At 38.3% G+C, this 24748-nt stretch overlaps 1 protein-coding gene across 2 annotated transcripts in view; it reads left to right on the top strand.

The window, feature by feature from the left end:
- The window catches only part of AK5 (adenylate kinase 5), an 83698-nt gene that overhangs the window by 44664 nt on the left and 14286 nt on the right, over window positions 1-24748 (top strand). For both annotated transcript variants that reach the window (XM_058809077.1, XM_058809076.1), the window contains exons 8-11: window positions 1125-1201; window positions 14765-14807; window positions 15908-15952; window positions 24545-24708. In XM_058809077.1, coding sequence (XP_058665060.1) covers window positions 1125-1201; window positions 14765-14807; window positions 15908-15952; window positions 24545-24708 — 329 coding nt within the window. The remainder of the gene's footprint in view (window positions 1-1124; window positions 1202-14764; window positions 14808-15907; window positions 15953-24544; window positions 24709-24748) is intronic.

Raw genomic sequence — 24748 nt, 5'->3', positions numbered from 1 at the left:
TGTAACCCAGGAAGGAGGAGTTGTTTTCTCCATCAGTGATCTTGTTTCACTGAGGACACGAGGAGACCAAACAAAACACAGCTGACACTTCCTCTGGTGTTACCTGTTGCTGCCCACATGATGTGAGTGGTTGGAGTCATCTGTGGCTAGCTGGTTATGATTTTTAGGTTTCTGTGTATCATTACAATATTTTTGTTATTCTCATTTTACTAATACTGTGAAAGTGACTTCTATAGCCTCACGCCTATTGACAGTTTTATGTGTTTAGAATATGTGCAGTATTTGGTTTAGAGCTGCACCATCTGGAGGACTCAGGAGAACATTTCCTTATTTATTGCCCAGGACTGAGATAATCTGAATGGGGTGACACTGCCAGAATATGGTGACCATGTTACAGCCTTCCTATGTTTATATAGAAACATTATTGGTGGTTTATCCTCCCATTGTGCTTTAGCAATGATTCCTTCCTTACATGGCTTATTGAAATATCAAGCTCAGTTTCTGTTGTCCTGCACCTTCAGCAGTTCAGTTGAAGCTAAACTGTAAAGCTCAGGCAGGTCAAGGCTTCTCAGCAACAGGATTTTGTCATCCCAAGTGAAAGAGACTGCATTCTTCCTGGTTCTGCCACAGGAAGATGACAAGGAGAAGGGGCAGAGCCACACAGACCCCTTGGGAAGGGGTAGAAGAGGATGGAAATTGCTGCTGGAAGCATGCTGCTTTGGTCCCCTAGCCACACCACTCAAGGACCCTTATCTGCTAATCAGAAATCAGTATTTCCTTTCTCTTTCTTAAACTGCTTTGTATTCCCCCTTGAGTGCGGAAATTTAAAATTGCAAGTCGTGGCATGCAGAACACCCTGCCCAATAAATATGCAATCAAGCTAAAACAATTCACCATTCAGCACAGCCCTTCCTTATTAAGATCTGCAGTAACTTTTATGGATATTTTGAAGGCTTTGCTAATGAAATACCATTCACCTGGGCACTCCAGCAAACCTGAATGGTTGGTTCCTTAGATCACAGTTTTTGCACAGATACAGACAATTGGAAATATTATAATGTTCTACCACATTAAGTGAAAGTTTTCAATGCATTTCTGAATTCTAATTTTCTTTCCTATTTTAGGGCCAAATGAACTTGATTGCAGTCTGATTATGGATTCTGGAGATGCTGTTTATACAGAATTTGACTTTGAAGACCAGGTAATTTTCTGTATATATGGCTTCTCTCTAGACAGTTTTCTAGTTTATGTGTATACTGTGCTATAAAATTTGTCTAAGCAAAGTGATGGCACTTAAAGGATAGGGCAAATGGATTCTTAAGTGCAACATAAGTAAATTCATGATACACAGATGTTGGCTTTCTGTTAGGAAAAAAGAATTAATATTATTGTAGTATTAAGACCCTGTATCTTCCATTACTGTGCATTGCTGAGTTTCCTCCATAAATTTTAAAACGTTGGCAAATGTGACAAATAGAATTGCTAAAATGCACTGTAAATCTGCTGTATATTTAAAAAGAAGTAAAACCTTTCCAAAGAGCAGTATGAAATTATAAGAAGTGTGAAATATAACTACAGCCAAATCAAACATTCTCCCTATGAAGAAATGTTTTTAAGAATAAAAAAACAACAAAGATATACAGTATGTTGAAATCAGCCTTTCTACTGAATCTGTCCAATCCACATCTAAAAACTAAATTTTGATAAAAGTTTTCTTTGTATATAGGAAGAATCCTCGGGGAGGGGGGGTGAAGTTATGTATATCTTTCCCCTATAATTTTCACATCCACATTGGTAAGGTCACACCTGGAATACTGTTCAGTTGTGGATTTGGTAATATAGGATATGGAGATACTTAAAAGAATCCAGCAAAGGACCACTAAGATAATTAAGGGACTGGGCCATCTCTCTTACAAGGAAGGGCTGAGAGACCTGAGTGTTCAGTCTGGAAAAGAGAAGGCTCAGGAGCACCTCATCAAAGTGTACAGAAGTCTGAAGGGAGGATGCAGAGAAAATGGTTCCAGGCTTTTTCTGGTGCTCAGTGACTGGACAAGAGGCAATGGGCACAAACTGAAGCATGGGAGGTTCCTGAGGCTTGGATGCTGTGCTAAGGATAAGAGTTGTGGGCTTGTTACTGTGCTGTGGATAAGCATTAAGAGAATGCCTTAGAATTAAAAAAAAAAAAAAAAAAAGAAGAAAGAAAGAAAGCCATCTGTCTATCACACCACCATACTTAAGGGTGGTGGTTTTGTATGTTTTGCTTCCTGTCTTCCACTTTTGAATGACTCTGCTTGTATTTTCTTTGTGAATACCACAAACATCTCTCTAGATTTGTAAGCAGCTTGGCACAGAATGCTAATTTGTGTTTCTGTTGTCATTCAACAAAATGCAGTTGCAAATGTTCTCACCTCTTTTCTCATTACTTGCAAAAGATATCTTTTCTTGTGACATTTCAAAGCTAGTGACAAAATGAGGGCCAACAAAACTGAATTTTCATTATGATTGGATCATTCATTGCTTTTCTATCACAGTATTCAATGCAACACTTTATCCTCACCTGCAAAATATTATATGTTCTAGCTCCATTCATTTATTTTAATTTTTAGATCCCTTTACTGTTCTTTTTGGCTCAGTTATTTCAGCTTGGCTGTTTTTCAGGAAGGCAGCTTGTCTCTGTCTTCACATCCCTTTTTAAATCACATTCTTTCATAAACTCTTCTTAAAATGTTCTATGTCCAGGAAACTTCTAAATTTCACATTATCTTTGTACTACACTTTATTATTTAGGGGTTTTAGGCCAATAAAGCAGAATCTATATTTATATTATGTTTGGCTATTTTGATGTTAAATTTTGCATTTTAATGACATTTAAAATAGGTTCTTTTGGAAGAGTACATACACTAAAGAAATAATACTCTTGGTTCATAATGTTTACATAATATTCACAAGTTTTATAGTTACAAAATAAAATAAAATTAATGGAAACGTGAAAATTATACTGATATCATAATAATTTCAAACTATATAGTTCACTGCTGATACATTACACCATCCATAAAAGCACTGCAGTTTTGAATGCATGTGATTCTCACATGAGATTGAACAACACTATGATGGGACCTTATTGTTTTTGTCTATGGCAAATATTCCTTCTGCCAGATGTTGCAGTTAGCTTTTCTCATTATTTTGTTAAACTAACACATTGCCACTCTGGCAAGAGTGCAATACTGTTAACAAAGAAGGAGAAATGAAGCTAAAACAGTGCTAACAACCCATCAATCAGGGACAGCTATATGAATATGAAGTGGCTGACACCAACTGACTTTAACTGCAAGTTGGTATCTTGATACTTTTTTGCAACATTTAAAAAAATAAATATTTCTATTACTAATATATAAATGTACACACAGTTTATATTAAATGCTTTGTACAAATATTAAGAAAATCTACAGGAGAAAGCAATTGCAACCAATTTGAAATTATGGTAGCAAGTATTATATACAGAAGCAAAAAAGGGAGTGGATATTACCATGAATTCATAATACCACCTAGCTGCCTGGTCTGAAAAACAAAATGAGAAATTACTCTCAGGATGGAAAGATCAATAACTAAATTCAGGAGTGAGGAACTGCTCACATTCAAAACTTGAGCTCATTTTGACTGTGGCAGTGATTTAATTCTCCAGTGATTTACCACATGCTGTTTACGAATTGTGTGAAGCATCAACAACCTTTACTCAGAGAATCTCAAGTGGAAAAAGAATGTGTGTCTGGATACAAATGTGTCATGCAGTGATGTTATTGCATAGGAAATCTGTCATGAGAACGTGGGGGAGAAGAAGGCTGGTTTCCAAGCAACCTTACACAGCTGAGCTGCTAAAAATGGCTGAATTTTAGGGGAACATCTTGGTAGTCACTGAACAAGAGCAGTTGGGGGTCACACAGAAGACAAAGCCACAGCTGGCAATGGGTGCCTTTGTGCAGCTGAAATGGACCTAACACAGATACTTTTGCATTTTCTCATTCTTGGAATGAGCCAGGAAAATCTCCAGTGTAAACTAAACCAAAAAAGCATCTGAGTTGTTCAGATGTACATTAGTTCTTCCAGAATAATGTCTCCTACAGGTAGGCAGGAGCAAGGACATGGAGTGCTGCGGCTCCAGGCGCTGATGGAGTCCTTGGCTCATGTGGGAGTGCCAAGTACTCCCAGAAACACCTGGTACCTCTCCTTGGGACAGTGCAAAGCAACACTAGTCCAGATTAAGATCTGGCTTTTCTGGAAGAGTTTGCAGGGGAAATTGAATTTAAAACAACGCAGAGAAAGCTTGAGCTTTAAATTGTACATGTTATAAATGATGGTTCAATTAACTTTATGTAACTAAATTAAAAGTAAGCTGATTCTTTTCTACTGGCTATGCATGAAGACTTCAAGAACTAGAACACTTGTAATCATCACTAAGTCTCTACAGCACTGAAAAGCAGGAGGGAAATACCCTTTAAAAAAATTTAAAACCCATGTTTTTTCTCCAAATCATTAATAACTATTTTTCTGGTTTTGTCTCAGATCTGTGAGATCCTGTATTATGAAAGGAATAATATTAGTTTTTAGAATTACTTAGAAATACATTCTTCTGAAAAACAGAAATAAGTAAATAAATGAAGGAGATAGTACCTCTCATTGAGAATGACTTATGGAAGAACCAGCCAAGGTTCTTGTCTTAGCAATCTCTACAGCCTTTTCTGGAATGATGATTACATTACTCATGACTTGATTGGATAACATAAAAGCAAAGTAACATGGTCAGTTTCAGATATTTTAATCCATATTAAGACTTCAGGAATATATTTTGGGCCAGGCATTTTTGAGTGCTACAACTTTAAAGAGTATTCCCAATTTGCAGAACTTGCTGTGGTGGCTAGTGTCTGGTTTAATGAGGATGGTTCTTTGCTGCTGGAATACTCTCAAGTGTGATAAATATTTTTAATGCTCACTGTGTTCATTTTTACTTGCTATTCAATTTCTCAGCTTTGCCAGAGAGACTACCAATATAATGCCCTTGTTTCTAGAGATCAGAAAGTTTTTATTTTTAACAATTGGATTTTTAGTAGAAACCTGCCATTTGGTTTATTTCAAGTGCATTCAGGCAAAAGGGAGTACTGAAGAATTGGCATCAGTGAATCCTGTCAAAGAGTTTCAGAAGAAAAGAGCATCCAATTATTTTCTCATGAAAACAAGCCTTTCAGGAGAACCTTAACTAGCCTGATGAATATTTAGAGTAATTAAAGAAAAAGTTAAAACACACTGTCAGGCAACTGGAGAATGGATACAATCCTCTACAAGCACTAACAGAACTTTAGAATTTGGGAAATGTGAAAATCAGGTCAACTTCAAGTAAAAGCCTCAAAAATATACTTAGCCTCTAGTAATATTTGGAACAGGAAGTCACAAATTTCATAGAATGGTTTGGGTTGGAAGGGATGTTAAAGATCATTTAGTTCCAGCTTCCCTGCCATGGGCAGGAACACCTTCCACTAGGCCAGGTTGCTCAGAGACTGACTCACCCTGGCCTTGAATGCTTCCAGAGATGAGACATCCACGGTTTCTGTGGACAACCTGTTCCAGCGCCTCACCACCCTCACATCCACAAAACATGGAAATGCATTTTTGTGCCTTTCAGGGAGTTACCAGTTCTTAACTGAGAGATTTCCATGCAGTGTCATGCTGCATTTACTGATTCAATTAGATAAATGCAATTAGATAAATGCATTAGTGCAAAGAAAAGATTGCGAGTTGTTTTTTTTTTTGCCCCCCCACAAATGTATCAAAGACCTAGGAAATGTAGATTTAAAAAAAAAAAAAAAAGGTTTTCTGTTCAGTAATGACAAGCAATCAACTCAATGAAATAAATTGAATAACCCACTCTTTGCTGCAAATTCAGAATGTTTTATAATTAGAAATGTGACAGCTCACTTGAAAAATTCACAAGCAAAACCAAAATCAAGTGGAGGAAAAAAGCTCTGAAAGACACTTACTCATTCTAACAAGAGGAAAAGAGGAAACAGGCTCTCAATTAGAAGTTTTTGCCATGTAGTTACAATTCATTTTGCAGCTTGGTGTAGTTTCCTGTCCAAAGCACTGAGGAATCCAGGCTTTAGAGAGCAGGAGAAAAGCTTCTAGTGAATTGATGCAAAACAGATTCCACTGCTACCAAGACTATAATAATATTTCCAGCCTGACTGATTAGCATAGCTTGAAACTTAAATATTCAAGAGACATAATGAAAAGTTCCTGAGAGTCTTTTCAATGCAGAGGCAGAACACAAATATTAATAAAACTGATGGGCATGAGCAAAGTGAAAGCCTCATTTAACTAAAGCTCTGTGGATTAAACCAAAGACCATTTCCCTCCATTTACTGTGTTTCCTATCAGTTGTCACTTTGTTTTGACTCCCTTTTCCCTACTCTGAAGATTCAGTCCAAGAAGTTTATTTAACCCTTCAGACACAATACTTTGGGGTTAGGATTAGAATACTACAGAAAGCAAACTGCACACCTTCATTAGCAGGAGAAATTTTCATTCAGACTTTCAAAATCAGATAAACATTAATTAAACTCTTCAAGGAGTCAGATTAGAATGTCATATATTAATCATGTGCTTTCTTTTCACTTGAGAACATAAGGAACTTCTGGTGTAACAGCAGTTTTATTCCTATATGCTGTGCAGCATTAAACATTACAGGTCTTAATAAAATGACCAAGAGTAACCAGAAGCCATTTGGGCTTTTAATGCTGAACATTTCTGCAGTGTCCATTTCTCTTTTGCTGATAGAAAGTGGTATCAATTTGAATTACAGATTCTGGTTATACAGAGAAACTGATTAAAACAGGAATATGGGATAGAAAAGAGAGGATACTCAGAGAATGGTTGTAAAACTCTCTTCTCTCAACACTTGTTTTTTGTCAAAGGTGGAGTCCAGTCTAGTTTAAGGATATCTGCAAAAAGGCGAAATTAATAAGCATCCAAAGACATGAAAGAGCTGGAAAGGCAGGCCTAACTACAGAGAAAAGATGTTTAATAGAAATGTACTGAAGTCAGTGAACAATCTGTTCAGTTCACATTGCCATGGAAACTATCCTATTAAATGCTTCAAAAAAAAAACAGTTCCAGAAACAAAGTACTACAGTTTGCCTTACAAAATGTTTCCTGAATAAGCTCAAACCATGTGTATTTTGGTGCTTTGAAATAATTTTGTAAATGCAAAGAATTTTTTCTCTTTCAAATCACCATTGCACACTGTAATAAAGGCACGTGTTGGAAAGTCTCCGGCTTTATTTTCCCCCATGCAAACCATGGCAAAATGGGCAAAAAATAACCAAAGAGTCAACCTGCACTTTCTTATGCAAAATGCCAGAAGCAATTGTTTGCTTCTTCTTTCACAGGTGTTATTTGAACTTACTTTCTGGTGATACTTATATTAGGGGAGGCTAAACTGCCAAGGTTAGTTGAAGTCTTTGCGTTCCAATTCTTTCCTAGTTTTGAACCCAAAGTTGCTGCCTGCAGCTCTGGTGGGCAGTACAGGGCATAAGGATTCAGTTAAAATGGTGGTGAGCTCAAGTGAGTTACTGGAGAGTTAAACAACAGTGACAACATTATTCTTCAAGAGGTGCTGCATTTATGCTTCACTGAATAATTCTGCAGTAAATTGTGAAGTCCTTCTCTGTGGCTTGAGGAAGTGTCTGTAGTAAAAGCATTACAATTTACAGTGTCTCACCATCATTGCTGTAGGCAGTAGCAGTAGGATACTGCCCCTTCTTTCCTCACACCAGCTTGCCCTTCCCCTGGCATGGTGAGGCTTTATGCTTCATAGACAAAATATAACTTCCCAGCTAAATTTATCAGCTCTACCTTTACAGTCCAGAGAACTTGCATAATTCTTAGGGAATATCAGGTATCCCACACAGTTGATGCAGATAGGATCCACAGCAGAACTTTTCCTCTTCTACCAAAAGTTAATAAAGAAATGTAAAGGTGTATTTTAAACCCATTCTGCCTCCTAGATTTAGAGGCCTCACTCAGGGCTGTGGATTGGTTTTGTTCACGTAGCCCAGCATCCCTAAAGACAGATACCAAAACCCTTTCTTGAAAACATTTGTTGTAACAATTCCTATATTTTAAAACACTGCAGAAGGAAGTGCCTTTTTATTTCTTTTATCTTTCTGAACCACTGTCAGAGTACATCCTGTATATTTTTACATACACATATAAAACTGCAGTGATTGCAAAGATGCTGTTTTACTCTATGGGATACAAAACTGCTCTTAAAATCACTTATTTGTATTGTATCAAAGCAGAAAAGTGGTTTCTCTGGGTACACTGGAAAACAAAAAAAAAAAAAAATCCCCTATGTATTTTCAGAAAGCCATATGTTTCCTACTTGGTTTTTTACTCCTTATGTATCCCAGGATTGTGCAGTCAATGTTAGTCATTTTGGGCTTAAATACCAGTCATAAAGAGTGAAAAGTGGCCTAGTTTTACAACTCCTTCACAGGAGTGCATCTCAAATCTGTGGACTGTTTCTTCAGATAGTTCAATTCCTTCTTAACACAGAAGTCCTTTAGAAATACTGCAGAAGTTGAAAGCTACAGAACTGCCTAATAATAGATAAATAGATGCTATAGTAAACCTTGAATATGCTTGTGAAATGTTAAGCAGAGAAGGCCTTTGAGAGGTAAAATTTGAACACAATTGTCAATTTTTATCTGAATAGCAGCAAATCATAGGATCTGAGGTTGCACACTGGGTTTGGGGATTTATTTGCAACACTCTATTCTTGTCCTTCTCCATGCCAAGATCTTTTTCTTTTTGAAAACTGAGTTGAGACAGGCCTGCAGAAAAGCCTTTCTCATCTTAAGTTTAAAAAACCCCAAAAAAGCACAAAATGCACATACATTTAAAAAAAACCCCAAACCAAACCATTAACAACAAAAAACCCAAATGACTGACTTTCACCTCTCAGAAGACAGCTCTCAGGGCAGAGAGGTTCTGCACAGAGTGCTGAGGTGTCTGGTGTGAGGGACCCATTCAGTAGGATTGTTGTCAGCTATCTAAAACAGGAGTTGAGCAGCCCCACATTTGTAGTTCAAGTACACAAGGAGGCCTCACTTCTCTGCTACAGTGGCTTGATGTAACAAAAAAAAAAAAAAAAAAAAAAAAAAAAAAAAAAAATTGTCCCTGGGAGAAATTGCACCAAACAGCATAAATGCTCCACATAGAGAAGAATAATTTAAGGAGTGATGGTGATTTACAGAAAACAAGAATATCAAAGGAAAAATAGTGATAACTTCCAGAAAGAATTTTGTAGGCACTGGGAGCTTTCTATAAATATAGACCTAACTGAAAACTGACTGAATGCTATATGTCACAGAACTATTTTAAAGTCAGTGATAGAAACTATGTATCGATAATATAGTTACTGAATGTCTCTAATGTCTTTAAAACACAAATATATTTAAAAATCAAGCCCCAGTTCTTCCTCAAGTTACATATAATGCTGACCCCTCTAGTTCAGCCTTTTAAATCAAATTAATATTAAAATTGCAAATGAGGTGTTTGGCTTACCAGAACACTCTTACAGTGCTGTGATGATGCAAACTGCTGCTACCCTCCTGGGAGGGGTGTTCTGGTTGCATACCTTGTTGCCCTTCAGAGGTAATTTCTTTGAAATTTTTTCCAGTGTCTGGAAATAAATATGAAACTAAATAGATTTTGCTTTCACTTTCATGATTATTAATCATATGCATTTTTAAAATTATAAATATGTAGAGAAGTTAAAAACCAAATCTTCCCAAACTATAGCACACAGATTCTGGCTTTTTCCTCTCTAAAGTACCTACAGATATTCTTGATGTTCTTCAAGAACAGGGATGCAAAATCTGAAAAAAACCCAACCACATTTAAAAGCTAGATAATTTGATATTGGCTTTTGACTGTTAAAAATGGGTTAATCTCTAACTAATAGGTATAATTTTCTATTATTATTATTATTTTAGAATTGATAATGTTTTGTTTTAAAAGAATAATCACAGAATCACAGAAAAGAATAATCACAGACTGGGGAAGGTGGGAAGAGGGACTGCAGTGAATCATCTGGTCCAGCCTCCCTGCTCAAGGAGGGTCATCCCACAGCCCATGGCATAGGATGACCCTTGAATATCTCCAGTGAGGGAGACTCCAGAACCTCACTGGGCAATCTGTGCCAGTGCTTGTCACCTGCACAGTCAAGGTGGAACTTCTGTGCATCAGTTTGTGCCTGTTGCTTCCTGTCCCACTGCTCAGCAGCACGGAGCAGAGCCTGGTCCATCCTCTGGCACCTCCCTTCAGACGCTGACTGACATTGATTAGGTGCCTCCTCTGCCTTCTCAAGGCTGACCATGCCCAGCTCCCTCAGCTCTCTCACAAGAGAGCATGGCACAGAGTTTTGTCTCTGCTAGAAACCTGGAATTAAATGGGAATCACAGTGATCTCATCTGTCAGAATTCTGTAGATGCTATTATGAACACTGATGGTTTGGCAGTTGTATGCATTGTGAACAAATAAAAATCACCTCGAAAAACATTAGCTCTGTATGCTCATCTTAATTTCTTTAGTCCTTTTTAACTCAAATAACTCCACTCTGATGAGCAGTATGAAGTATATAAGAAAATTTGACTTTCAATGGAGAAAAAAAGCCTTGAAGTGTGAGGGTATTCCTACTGTGTCTTACCTTATTTATTAGTTCTGGAGCAGGGAAGATCAGAGCACAGCCACCTCTGCTTTACAGAGGCATACTTTAACACTCAGCTTGCAGAAAGCAGCTCAGGCTGAAAAATTGATTTGAAGTATAAATCAAATTTAATGGTATGGCTCATAAAATCCATACCCAGGGAGCACTGCCCTTGCATAAAACAAACAAAGAAATGTGTAATTTTTATTTGTTTAAATAATTTGTGTCTGAAACATTCCTTGGAATATTTACATTCTGAAATTCAAGCTTGAAAATTGAGCATAATTTTAAGCAGCAGTCACGCTGTATTTCAAATTCAGTCTCATTCTACTGCCTCTTTTCTCCTCTGTCTGTGATATTTATCATCTTTGGTAAATTTGGAGGAGAAACTCTGGCTATATCTGTTAGAAATCTGAATGAAATGTATCAGGCACTTCTCACCACTCTTTTCTAGAAGCATTCAAACAACAATGAGGTGATAAGGGAGAACTCTTGTCCATGTAAAACAAAAAAAAACAAAACCCAAACTGAAACACGCAAGGACTGGAGCAGAGGTTATTACTGGGTAACAGGAAAGCTTTCTCATTTCATCAGGTAACTGACATTCACAACAGCTGTCACTAAGTCCTCATAAAGAAAATGTCCCTTCAGTAGATTAAAAAATTAAATCTATTTTATTGATATGCCTTAAGAGTACTGATTCATTGGCAGCAAAATTGAAACTTTTGAAGAATTCTGTATCAATCCATTATTATTTGCTGAGACTTACTGTCATAGTTTATTACTACAGGAATAAGGTGGGTTGGAACTAGATGATCTTCCAACCCAAATCATTCTGTGATTTTGTGGACTTACCTCACAATCTAGCAATGACAGTAACTGAAATGTCATTAACCAATGAAGTATCTACTACCAGTCAGATATTTACTAATTACAACACAAGCGGCAAGTAAAATGGCAGTCAAAAGCCTTTTTTTTCCAACTCTAAAGACAAATGTCAAATAGGTGATTCTTTACAGGCAGCAAACTTCTCTAATTAGCAATTATTTAAATGCACTGTTTATATTGTTTAAGTAGTTACACAGACAGCTGTGCTCCACTAATGGATATGTTTCCAGATAATATTTGGAGATATAACTTGACTGTAAAGCATATGAAATTACAGACTACCTATCTTTCTTCAGAGCTCATTACAAGATGTAATCTTCCTCTCTTTGCTTTCAAGTACATTGAAACAGCTAAACGGAGAGTACAGAGACTGCTGCTAAATCACTGTATTGCTGATGGCAGTCTGGTGTAAAACAGCATTTGCTATCTAACTGGAGGGACTTTGCCTTATGTGATCACTTGCTAAATCCCACAGTTATTTTCCAAAGTGCTCTGGTAAGGAGGCAGAGCAGTGTTCAGCCTGATACAGGCCAAGCCATTCACAGTTTAGAGACCTACTTGCTAAAAAGACTCAATCTTTGAGTCTTTCTGTCAAATACTGTCAAATGCAAACACAAGGGGACTGCATTAAACAGGGTGCCAGACTGTCGCTCTTTGCAAGGGACCTCAAACCAAACAGCACATCTAGCACAAAAACTGGTTGGATTCAGTTTCTGCAGTCATAGGGGAGAACAACAGCAAAACTTGAAAGAAGTAATGCTGCTTTCAATTCTTTAATTTGATTGTAAACTTGGAATTCTGATCCTGTTTTTTAAAGGAATTTTACTCTAAACTTAGTACCTAAAAGGATTTTGATCTGTAAACTTTCAAAGGCATTATAAGAAGCAGAATCTAAAATTAAGCCTTTTCTATGCATTATATGCTTTGCAGGGTCAATTATTTTATTGTATTATTACATGCAAAAATAATGGACATAGAGTTAATATTGTCACTTGAAATGTAGGAAAGAGAATAATTTCTCATTTGAAAATGACACCTTTCTTTTTTTAAGAATGGCAGTTCTTCTGCTGCAGTGTAATAGGCTGAGAATTACTGTGAATCAAAAAATGAAAATAATTTGTGTAACCAATGTAATGGTACTTCAGCCTAATGAAGAGTACTTCATTTTCAGTGATGATGGGAATATAAGCAGAAACCTGCAAGGGTAGTGCATGAGCCCTGCAAATTACAGTGGGCAGCAGTTTACCCATTCCAGTCACCTTGCAGTTCATGTCACTTCATCTCCTCCTGCAGCTCTACACATTTAAAGGAGGCTATTTCTGAGAGCTGTGCTGCCATATGCTACTGAGATGACTCACATAACATCACATAACATGTTTCATGCTGATGTTAGGCACTGATGATGTCATGATGTCACATGAGGATGTGTTACTGTCAATGCTATTATTGATATTTTACAGACCAAGCTAAAGCATTGGTGGTGTGGGTATATTGACACCTTATAATCTAGAATATGTCCAGCATATATATAATTCTCACTTATCAGAACAATAAAGAATTCCCATTCTGACAGTCTTGCTGGCCAATATTTGTAATTTCTCATTGATTGTAATATACAGTAAAAAAATAATTTTAAGTGGCTAAATCTCAGGAGACAAAACATGCTACATCCCCCATTTCCCTGGTGTAGTCCCTCCTTGTAGTTCAACAGCCTTTATAACAACTTGTAGCTTGTGTCACATGCAGAAGGTCAACACATTTGAGATTAAAGACCAATGTCATCTTTATGTTATAGCTCACTTTTAGAAGTTTCTCCAGTATTGCTTTCTCACTATTAACAGCTGATCATACCATGGTGACTTCAGAAGAAATTCAGGATGCACGTTGGTTGCTTATCTATCATGTGGGAATTGTGCATTTGGACACTGAAGAGCCATTCCTCACAAAACCAGTATTGCAGCAGAGAATGGCCTGGGTTGGAAGGGACCTTAAAGATCATCTTGCTCCAAACCCCCAGCAGGCAGGGATATGTTGCACTAGACCAGGTTGTTCAAAGCCCCAAGCCTGGCCTGGCCTTGAACACTTCCAGGGATGGGTCATCTCTAACATCTCTGGGAAACATGTTCCAGTGCCTCTCTGTCCTCACAGTGAAGAATTTCTTCCCAAGATCTCATCTAATCCTACTGTCTTTCAGTTTAAAGCCATTCCCCCTTGTCACTCTATCTCCTTGGAAATAGTCCCTCTCCAGCTCTCTTGCAGGCCCCTTTCAGGTTCTGGGAGGCTGCTGTAAGGTCTCTGCAGAGACCTCTCCAGGCTGAACAACCCCATCTCTCTCAGCCTGTCTTCCTAGGAGAGGTGTTCCAGCCCTCTGAGCATCTTTGTGGGCTCCTCTGGACTGGCTCCAGCAGGTCCCTGTCCTTGTGCTGGGCCCCCAGAGCCAGGTGCAGCGCCCAGGTGAGGTCTCAGGAGGGCAGGGCAGAGAGGTGCAATCTGCTCCCTCAGCCTGCTGCCCACGCTGCCTTTGGGGCAGCCTGGACACAGTTGGCTTTCTGGGCTGCACATGCACACTGATGGATCATGTGGAGCCAATGACTCCGAGTCTTTTTTCCCTGGACTGCACTGGATCCGTTCTCCATCCAGCCTGTAACTGCTTGGGATTGCCCTGACACAGGAGCAGTACCTTGTACTTGGCCCTGAACTCCATTAGGCTCACACGGCCCCACCTCTCAAGCACGTCCAGGTCCCTCTGGTGCCATCCCTTCCCTCGAGCACAGCTTGGTGTCATTGGCAAACTTGCTGAAGGTGCACTTGGTCCCACTGTCCATGTCACCAACAATGATGTTAAACACCAGTCTCCATTCCCAACCCTGAGGACCTCCACTCATTATATGGGACGCTGAATCATCTCAAGATACCTTGGGTTCTCTGTGCTCGTGTTCTAGCAACTGCAACAGCACTAACAGCATTTCTGTGACACTGTAAACCATATCTCAACATAGATTAAAACTGAGACCTTAGAGAAATACATATTAAGATATACAGATAAGCAGATATAAGAAGAAATGCAAACTATGCAGAACATCCATTTCAATTTGTCAATTGCTTAATTAACAGGAGGAGGATCAGTCAAGTTTTTCTGGTTATGAGAGCACAGGAGGTGAGTTTCTTTTTCAGTGTCAATTGCCATTTAATTTTGAAACCTTTGATTTCCTGTTATTTAAATAGTTAATTAGAAAGTAAAGTTAATACAGGTGAGTTATATTGTGAAGTTTATGCCTCAAGGGATTTTTATCATGTGAATTCTTTCAAATGAAATTTTAAGTTTGTAAAACATGTTTCTATACTCTTTTGGCCAATGGATCAAAAAATTATTAGAAAATACTACTGTTAATCAACATCAAATCTCATAGTTGTTTTCAGAAATTGGCAGTTATGAAAGTCTCCTTGGAAAGTAGAGTCTAAGAGGAATAAAAGGATAAAGCAAGACTTTTCATGGCTAATGATTTTTTGTAATAAGAGATCTACACACCACAAAATCAACCCCAAAAATTGTATGAGGTGTCTTGTATGTGGTTAACAAAATCACATGTGTCTTGTAAGTGATTAACTCAAAGACATAATAAAATTTCAGCAGGCTCACATGGTGCAAGATCACCTTCTGGACTGTAAAATCAGTGCAATGGCTGGGACTCAGACCAGAAGGAATTGCTTTTTCAAAAGATACGCTTTCTGTTAAAGACAAAGCTGTAATACACACCATTGTTTTGGTGAGTGTATTGCCTGGATTTCAGCTAAGATGGTTATTATTTGGCTGAATTTGGGCCTCAGAGGAATTTAGAACTTCGTTTCAGAGAGTATAAAATGTAAATGGGAGGTGGACAAGATTCTATAGCAATTATAATGTAATAATAGGTCAGTAGAAACTGCAGTGGCTGAGGAGGCATTGCATCACATTGTTACATCAAGATGAATCTGCTTCTCTCTTCCTTCCTTTTCTTAAAGAACTGATGTGTATTGCAAGGTCTATTTTCAGGTAAAATGTCTTTGTCATATATGACAACTATGAAACTGAGAGATTAATAGGCTTGTGGATAATAGCTCCTTTTGGAATGGAGAAAGCATATCTATTCTTATAGCAGAAAGTAAATCTAGTAAAATCAGATCCCCTTGCATGAGTGTTACACAATTTGGTGTGGTAAGTAGCTGGCATAAAAATTAGTAGCTCTTGCCACTAAAGAATTTTTATTTTCATTTTAGATTTTTCAGAAGATCTAAGGAAATCAAACATCATTTTTGTTTTCGGTAAGTAGGATTCCTAATTTAACTGCTACTCTTGAATATTCCCATGTTATTTAGCTTTGATTATGTGATTTATTTATTTATTTAGCAAAATAGATTGGCTGAGAATATTGATTCTATAATGTTGGTTTAGTCTTTTGAAAGGGAGTTAGGATTTAATAATATGTAATTAACTTGGGTCTAACCATACTATCAACAGTTGTGTAAAGCTCAGAGCAGGCAGCTCCTTTGATTCATGAACATGTTCAAAATAACCTTAGTTCTTGTGCAGTTACAGTTGAGTTGTGGGACTTCCCACACCAAAGCTGCCTCACCAGCACTAATTAAATTTTTACTAAATTGGATTGTAACTCAGAAGTTTAAGATTTGGCTGGAAAATATCAGGTCTCTTCCCTTCTTTATTTGTGAGGCAACTTCTGTTAAATACAGGTTTCAATTCTACATCTGTTCAGCATTGTGTTAAAAGCCAACAGGCTGCTCACCAGGCATGATCCTTAGCACTGAAACTCTGCAGGTTCAGGGTTTACTTTTCTATTCCTTTTGGAAATCCACAGAGTAAAAGCACCATGTTAATGCCTTTTATCACATGAATGTGAGTAATATAATTAGCATAAACTTGGAGCTGTCTTCTAAAACAAATTATAGCCAGAAGATTGATTTTAAAGCTTGGTACTAATTACTTAGAAAGAATAATTGCTTTTGTATTGAGCAGTTTTTTAGAACTGCTTTACAATCCAGAGCAGGAACACACATTTCCAAGGACCTAAGGACAGATACCAGATACATGGGGGATTTTACATAAAACTATATCAATTTGTGCATTGTTTTTCCTGGGGAAAAAAAATTACAAAACTTCCAAAATTAATAATAAGTGAATGGAAGTTTTATTCAGAACCAGAACTCAAGAAGCATCAAAAAACATTCCAATACCTGCAGGCTGAGGGGGGTGATCCTTCGTCCCTATTCAGCACTGATGTGGATGCATCTGGAGCACTGTGTCCAGTCTGGGCTCCCAGTACAAGAGAGAATGATTTACTGGAGTGTGGTGCAGGACCACAAAGATATTTGAGGAGTAGGAGCATCTGTCATTTGAGGAGAGGCTGAGAGAACTGGGACTGTTCAACCTGGAGAAGAGAAAGCTCCAGAGAATTTTACCATTAAGTATTAATAATTACCTGATGGGAGGGAATGAAGATGAGGGAGCCTGAATTTCTCAGCAGTGCCCAGTGACAGGACAAGAGAAAATGGGACAACTTAAAATGCATTCAATTTCTCCTGAACACAAACCCCACTTTTTTACTATGAGGGTAGTCAAACACTGGAACAAGTTGCCCAGAAACTGTAGAGCCTCCATGCTGACAGATGTTCAAACCCCAATCTGACAGAGTTCAGATCAACCTGCTGTGGCTGATCCCAGTGTAACACAGTTGTTTGAATAAATGATTCCAAGAACTTCCTTGCAATCTAAAAGATTCTATTAAAAGAGTGTTCTCATGTTGCAATTATATCTCATGCTCTCTTATGCCAAATACAAGTTAATTTATTGCAACTCAATTTTTATGTGCTTGAAAAAGTAAAATGAGGTTACTGAAGAGTTCACTGGAGACTTTTTCTTAAAGGAAGGGTGCATAGAACCTAATTTTCAGTCCTTTAAGCAAACTGTAATCTATGCTTACTGAAGTACACCTTTCCTGCTAGTCGCTACAGTGAAAAATTTTAATTCTGTCTCACGTATCTTATTGAAAAAAAAATCATTTTGGTTTGTACAAACAGATTTTTAAGAAAAAAATCAGAACACACTCAAGGAATTTTGCCTCTGAAATTGTCCGTGGCAAAGCATATTTTTCATTTGCCTCTGGGAAACTTTTTATTTTACAAGGAGTGATTTCAAATTTTCATTTATAATTTTTTATAGGACATCCAGTAGCCATCTTGCAGCTTAAAATTGAAATCACACCTTTTTCCTAGTTATTCGTGCTCTGATTTTCTAGTAAATACATCCTGGGAGCAGACATAAATTGTGCCTTAATCAAAACTCAGTTTTCTTTGTGAAAAAGGTTATTATGAAAAGTTTTACTGAGTCCAAATGTGGGTTAATTTTCAAAAAATTATCTAGAATGATTTATTCTTTTTCCCAGAATACCTCCATCTCCACTCCCATCCTTGCACCCCTGAAAAAGTTTCTTAAAGTCTTATGAGAAGAGTGAGAGGTTTTTTGTGGGTTTGTTGGGGTTTTTTGAACAAAATGAGAGCCCCATGGTTGCTCATTTGTCTGCAAAATCTTGACTTTATTCCACTTAGGTAGTGAAAATAAATGGCATTCCCAGAGACAGAATTCTTGCAGCAGATAAGTTGGAGTGGCCACAGCTCTTTTGCCTTGAGTCCTTTTCAGGCAGGTAAATCTGCAGGGATCCCCTGATGATCCACAGGCACTGCAGCTTTAGCTTTGTACACACTGCCCACATGCACACGTTTCTGCAGGCAGGAAATGTCAGTCAAGAGCTGAAATCTGATCGTTTGGAATGGTACGACAGTGAAAGAAAAATATGAAGAAATCTCAAAGAAGCAGAACAAAACTGTTGGGGATGGGGAAAAGTTTAAAAAGCCCAAAATGTCAGTGGTTAAAGTGCTCTGCTGCAGTGAGCAGTGCTGGAGATGTTCAGTTTATGATACCCTGACTAGAGAGGGAGCAGAGAAGTTGGGTCAGAGCAGGCTGCTGTGGGATACTGCAATGGGAAAAACTGCCTTGGGCTCAGGTGCCTTTAAGGATGTTGACTCATTACACAGGTGTGCATTATTTCATGAGGAAATAATAAGATGCTTATAAAGGTGTTTTGAAGCTAGAATTTTAAACATGTACATTTGAAGAAGTTTACAAACAAATCAAAATGAATGCACCATCTGCCATACCTGACAAACAGAGATACTGTTTGTGACAAAGGGAAAGGAACAGGCAGTTCCCTCTCCCACTAATTACCCTTGAAAATTTTCCAAAAAGGGAAAGAAAAAGAAATCATCTAATTAGCAAAAGTTTACATTAGAGCTAATGTAGGAATTAATTGGAATAACAGTCAAGCTGGATTAATTAAGAAACAATGTTAATGTTCTATCCATATTGTAAAGCAGAGAAAGAGTACCAGCAAGTAAAAAATATAAGAGAAAACAGCAGGATAATGAAAGAGGAAAAACAAAGATAAATTTGGCCAGCAAAGTAAAATTCAAAGAAAAAAAAATATAAAGAGGCACAAAGATAAAATTGGGTGATGCTCTAATAAATATTCAAAACTTAAGTAATCATTGCCAGTCATTAAAAGACAAACAAACAAACAAAAAAAAAAACCAAACAAAAAACCCTATGCCATCAATTTTAACCACAATGAATGTTGAATGATCTTCTAATTCTTAACTACGGCAATATTCCATATTGCATCCACAGAAGTGTCATACGTGGCACAGTTTCTGGGAGCATTCCCCCTCCCTGGCCTCTGCAGCAGCTTCACAAAACAGTTGGCTTCAGCTGAGGCTGAAAGTAAAACCGGAGGTTCAGGAATCTTTCTGCGCTTTGGATCAGAAACAAACTCCCCGCTGACTTGTAAATGAGGTGTTTAAAGCTTAGCTAATGTAACCACTCTCCCCTACTGAATCTTTGTTATATTCTTGCTGATGATCTAAAGCTTGTAATTGCTTAAACTCAGTGTAAGAACGACCAGCTTTTTTTAGCTGACACTGAAGATATTCTCACCACTTCCACCTAGAAGTAGACATTATCAACTGCAGGCAGGAGCTTGCACACACACCAAAATTCAACAAGCAAAAATATCACAAAACTCAAACTCTTTATTCGTCCCAGGTATGTCAGACCTTGAATGACACTACCTAATTCAATTTATCATTAATTTAGGCCTGCTTTGACTATAAGGTTTAACCAGATGAGGTCCCTTCCAATGTAAATTATGCTACAATACCTGCAATCAGAAAAGCTGAGAATGAACAATACTGATAATTAAGCCCCCAATCGGTCCAAACTAACTGTGGATGCTGTGCAAAGCTGATTTCCCTGATTTCCTGTGAAATAAACTTCACATTTTCTTTAAGAAGGATGAAAACTCAGTGATGTCCCAGGATATTGCATCACTCTGCCAACATGCACAACATGTAGTTTTCTAATTAAAATAATTTCTCAGAAAAAAGAAATACAAAGAAAGTGTTGAGGCCTTTTTTGTTGTTGTTGTTAAGTAATAGCACAATTCCTGTATGGTTTCACTTAGACTGAAATAATTTGTGAACAGCAGATGAGGTGCTATTGAGAAGCCTTCAAATACCATATTCTGAAGTTAAGGCTTATTTTTACTTGTCTATAAAATCCAAGTAGCATTGGTAAAACTGCCAAAACTGATCAAGTAGTCCAAAATTTTTGCTTGAATTTAGAGATAGACTGACTGGGGTTATTTTGGTTTCAATTCAGACTTCTGAGGCTCTCTTGTGCAGCTAGATTTCCCCTGTAGGCACTTCTCCCTGATACAGGGATGATGCTCATTATGATAGCAAGGTCTTGAAATTGAAACATTTTAAACTAAATAGTGGGACTGTCTTGTAAATCCTACTGCTGGCTTTTTATATAAATACTCCTGATATTTTGGTATATAATAAACTTGTAAGATTTAAAATAGAGGCATCTCAGTCTGTCTGCATGGCACTTTTGCTCTGTCAGTGTTTCTGGCAGCAAGGCTGGCCCATGCACTGCTCGTATTGTGTGTTCCTGGCCATGCTCGTTCACAGTAGCAGTCCCGGCTCCCTGTGCCATCATTCATTCTCTGCTGGTGACGCTGTGCTCTGGGTCAGAGCTGTTCATTTCAGTCACATGCCCAGGCTGCTCAGCCTTCCCACTCCGGGGGACATTGGGGCAGGAGGGAGGAGAGCTGACACCTTTGATCCAGGGCTGGCTGCAGCTGAACACCCTGAAGTGCTGCTTGGGCAATTGGCTGTTACCACACTCACTGAGACACTCTTTTCTCTCCTTGAAGGACTCTCTGTGAAGCATTTCTGCACTCAATAATTTAAAAAGTAACCACCTAAGTCAGCAGCGCTGCCAGAAAGTTATTTACCATGAGATCCCCTCTCACAGGCCGATGAATCAACATAATGGAAGGGAATATTGCTCTAAGGGATTGCATAGACCTTTTAATCTGGCCTTGTCTGCAGAAAAGCAATATAGAGAGCTGCATTTAATTTCTGTGTTAGTCCTCTGGTTCCATATTCTTGCTTACCATTTGTATCAAAAAGCACAAAGGGACACTCAAAGAGTTCTGTTTCCAAGAATAACCTCACTGATTAATACAATGTTCTTAATTTCTTTACCTGCAATTTTTGGGTTTTTATTAAGTTACCAAATGAGCTTTAAAGCAAGGTCCACTGCACTGAGCAATACTAGGAAAATACAAAAGCATGCTAATATTGAAGAACTGCTGGTAGTTCTATATTGTCCTACAGGTCACCTCACACTCCTAGTTCCTCTGGCTGTTTGCTAGGCTTTACTTTTTTCTCTGCATAACATACATAGAAATCAGAAAACAACATGATTAATCTGAATAACAAGTTACCATGAACCTACAGTTTTTTTTCCCAAGTATACGTAGGCAGATCACAAGATGACAGCATAGAGAAAAAATAACAGTGTTCACAAAGAATCTTACGCCTTCACAACAAAAGTGGGGATATATTTTTCTGCTAACAATTGAGCCATTGGGAAAACTCGATTGCCTTTTTTAATGCCTCAAATATTTTCCATATGAAAAACACTGTAACAAGTTGCAGTGGACTCTTAACTGAAAAAATCTTTTCACTAGCCTTTGTCACGTTTCATATGCAGCTGTTATTCCAGATAAACTTTCTTAACATTATTTTTTTTTCTTTAGAAAAAATGAATAGATTTAAGAAGAATATCCACTAAAAGAACAGGTACAATTTTTGTAGCACCACAAATTCACTGTGAGCTTCATGGCTGCAGGATTAATTTGCTGTTAAAGCTGCTTATGTAGCAGTGTTTTAAGAATGTAATCTGAGCAAGAAGGCAACACCTAATTAGTAAGAAAATGCACTATCACATCTTTTCTCACCTGAATAGCTCTATTCCAGTCACACTAAGAAACTTCAGAGGGAGACAAGGTAATATTTTCATTTCAGACATGTAAATTAATACTGATGTAAAGGCCAAGTTGTGTTCAGCCCACAATGCTGAACTTCCTGGGGAATTCAGTCTCTTCTCAGATCATGCCAAGCCAGAACTGTGGTCTCTTTCATGGATAAGAAAGCACAAGACTTGATAAAGTGGGTTGTGTGCATTTGTCAAGCAGTGGGATGCTCTGCTACTCATGAGATGAATCTAAATTAATACCAGTGGCCATAAAAACTACCAATTTTAGCACATAACTTAATCAAATATGTTTTTACTCTTTAAAGAGCTCAGCATGTTTATCTCTGCTTTGTTTGAACTCTTCTATTAAAAATGGCCATTTTAATTAATGTTTTGGAGGAACACTCATTGTGGTGTATGCCCTGCATATTGTGCCACTCTGACAATGTTCTCTTTTAAAATTCTAACACACAAAGGTATTAGAAGCACATCAAATTTTCTGAATATTTACCTGCTAAAAACAAAAAAATGTCCTTGTATTGTTATTTCTAATAAGAGATTTAGTAATTTTGTGTATGAGTAGAAATTAAGAAACTTCTCATTGGGCTCTGCATTCAGAAGAGAAACAGTTATATAAGGAAAAGGATACAATAATCTTTATAGCTGAGGTTTTTTAACACTGCATATATACACCAAATAAATAGAATTAAATTACTGCACTGTTAGCATACTCAAGGCTAGAAGACAAAATGTGTAAACAAACTTCCTGAGCTAAAAAAGCCCAAAACAGGCCAGAAATACTATTAATTGCCACTCTGATATTTAAGGGATTCATTACTAGTAATTTGCCTGTAATTTTGTTACATCTGTTTCTTTATAGCCACTCCTATTTTTTCCTTGTTTTCTTTCAACTAGTGTTTTTAGAAAACAATAATGTTCTTCAGATTATGGCAACAGAAAAACAAGATGCAACCGACATTGGCCAGAAGATAAGCCTGCAACAAAGATAGTTGTAGAAAAATTATAGCACAGGTGTGATTCTCACACCACAGGCTGCTTATTCTCCTTGTGAAGCTGAAGTAAAAAACTGCACATCACAGAACACAAACCCCTTCCTTTGATGCTACTCCTTTGTGACCCAATTTTTAGTCTCAGCTACAGTACTGTAATTTCTCTGAAAATTATATGCTCAGAGCAATTATTTCTTACATTGAATGCAAAAGTTAGAAGAAAGTTCAAGTGAGGCAAGAGACGGTGCTAAAATCGTTCTATTGTGAATGTGTTATTCCTATATTTGTTTGTGGAAGGATAAGGAAACAGGAAAGCCTCATATTTTTTAGCCTCTTAAATGCACAGAGCACAGCTGTGTAGCCCTACCCGCAAGACCCAGCAGTTGATAAATAACACAGGTCACCTGCTGAAAAAACTCTACTGAAAAGAGTTTGAGCATTGTCTCCCTCCAAGGCTGTAATTACCTCCTACTGCAGTAGATCTTCTGAACAGATCCATCAGAGGCTGCAGAATTGCTGCTACAGCAGTGAGGGTTTCTCCACAAACTCCCAGCAGGAATTGGCCTTCCTGCCCGCCATGCCCTGGCACCGCCATGGCGCCTCAGGGCCTCACCTCAGCTGTGCTGGCGGCGCTGATGGCACCGCGCTGGGACACCTGGCAAGTGGCTTCCAGAAGGTTCCGTGGGCTGTCCCTCTCTCCGGCCAGGCAGAGGTGGCTGCAATGCCTCAGCAGGAGCCTGAAGAGAGAGATCTTCCATGCCATGGACTTCCCCGCCATGGCTTCCGTGCCGCGGCCTTGGGGTGGAGCGAGAAGCGGCCGCCTGCATGGAGGAGCTGGGCCCGACAGCGCCTGCACCTGCAGAGCGGCACAGGCAGAGCTCTGGCTCTGAGCTGGAGGCTGCTGGCTGGCCAAGGGAAGCAGGAGGCTGGAGGAGCCATTCCTGCCAGGAGGACACCCCCAGCATTCCCGGGTCAGTGCCCTTCCCCTCCTGGTGCTCTCTCCCACAGCTCCTGTGGGCAGGTGCAGGTGGGCGCTCGTCGTTATTCCCCTCACGGGGCTGCAGCGAACATTACTTGCTATGATTTGTTGCAGCTGTCAAACTGAACGAGTGCAGAGTGAAATACCCTTTTCCACAGGCTCTTTCATGGTTTTCCTTTACATGCTAATGGTGTTTTACGAAGAGGTTCTCCTCTGTTAGAGATTTCACACTGTTGTGACTCCTTCAACTTCAACACATTTTTGAGTCAGCACTGTAGCTGTATCAGAAAGGTACACTGAAGCTGTATCATATGTATATGACTAGTTCTACTGTAGACAATTTCTCTACAAAAAAAAAATTAAAAATTGCAAAACAGTGTCATCAATTTCCTCCCATTTTCTTGGTGGGTATAGTTTGAAAATTGCGACATCTTTGTTCTTTTCTAATTCTAGGTATTTTTTCCCTCACATAGGTGGGCCTGGCTCTGGCAAAGGTAGCCAATGTGAACAGTTAGCCAAGAAATATGGATTTACTCACCTGTCCACTAGTGACCTTCTCCAAAATGAATTATTGTCATTATCAGAGAGAAGTAAATTGATCAAAGACATTGTGGAATGTGGTGAACCTGTGCCTGGCGTGAGTGATGGTTTTATTTGGGGTTCTAATGGTTAAACAA

The sequence above is a fragment of the Ammospiza caudacuta genome, chromosome 7 (genome assembly GCF_027887145.1).
Source record: "Ammospiza caudacuta isolate bAmmCau1 chromosome 7, bAmmCau1.pri, whole genome shotgun sequence".
NCBI classification, from domain to species: Eukaryota; Metazoa; Chordata; class Aves; order Passeriformes; family Passerellidae; genus Ammospiza; species Ammospiza caudacuta.
Note: the sequence above shows the minus strand (reverse complement) of the source record. Positions and strands in the feature narration are given on the sequence as shown.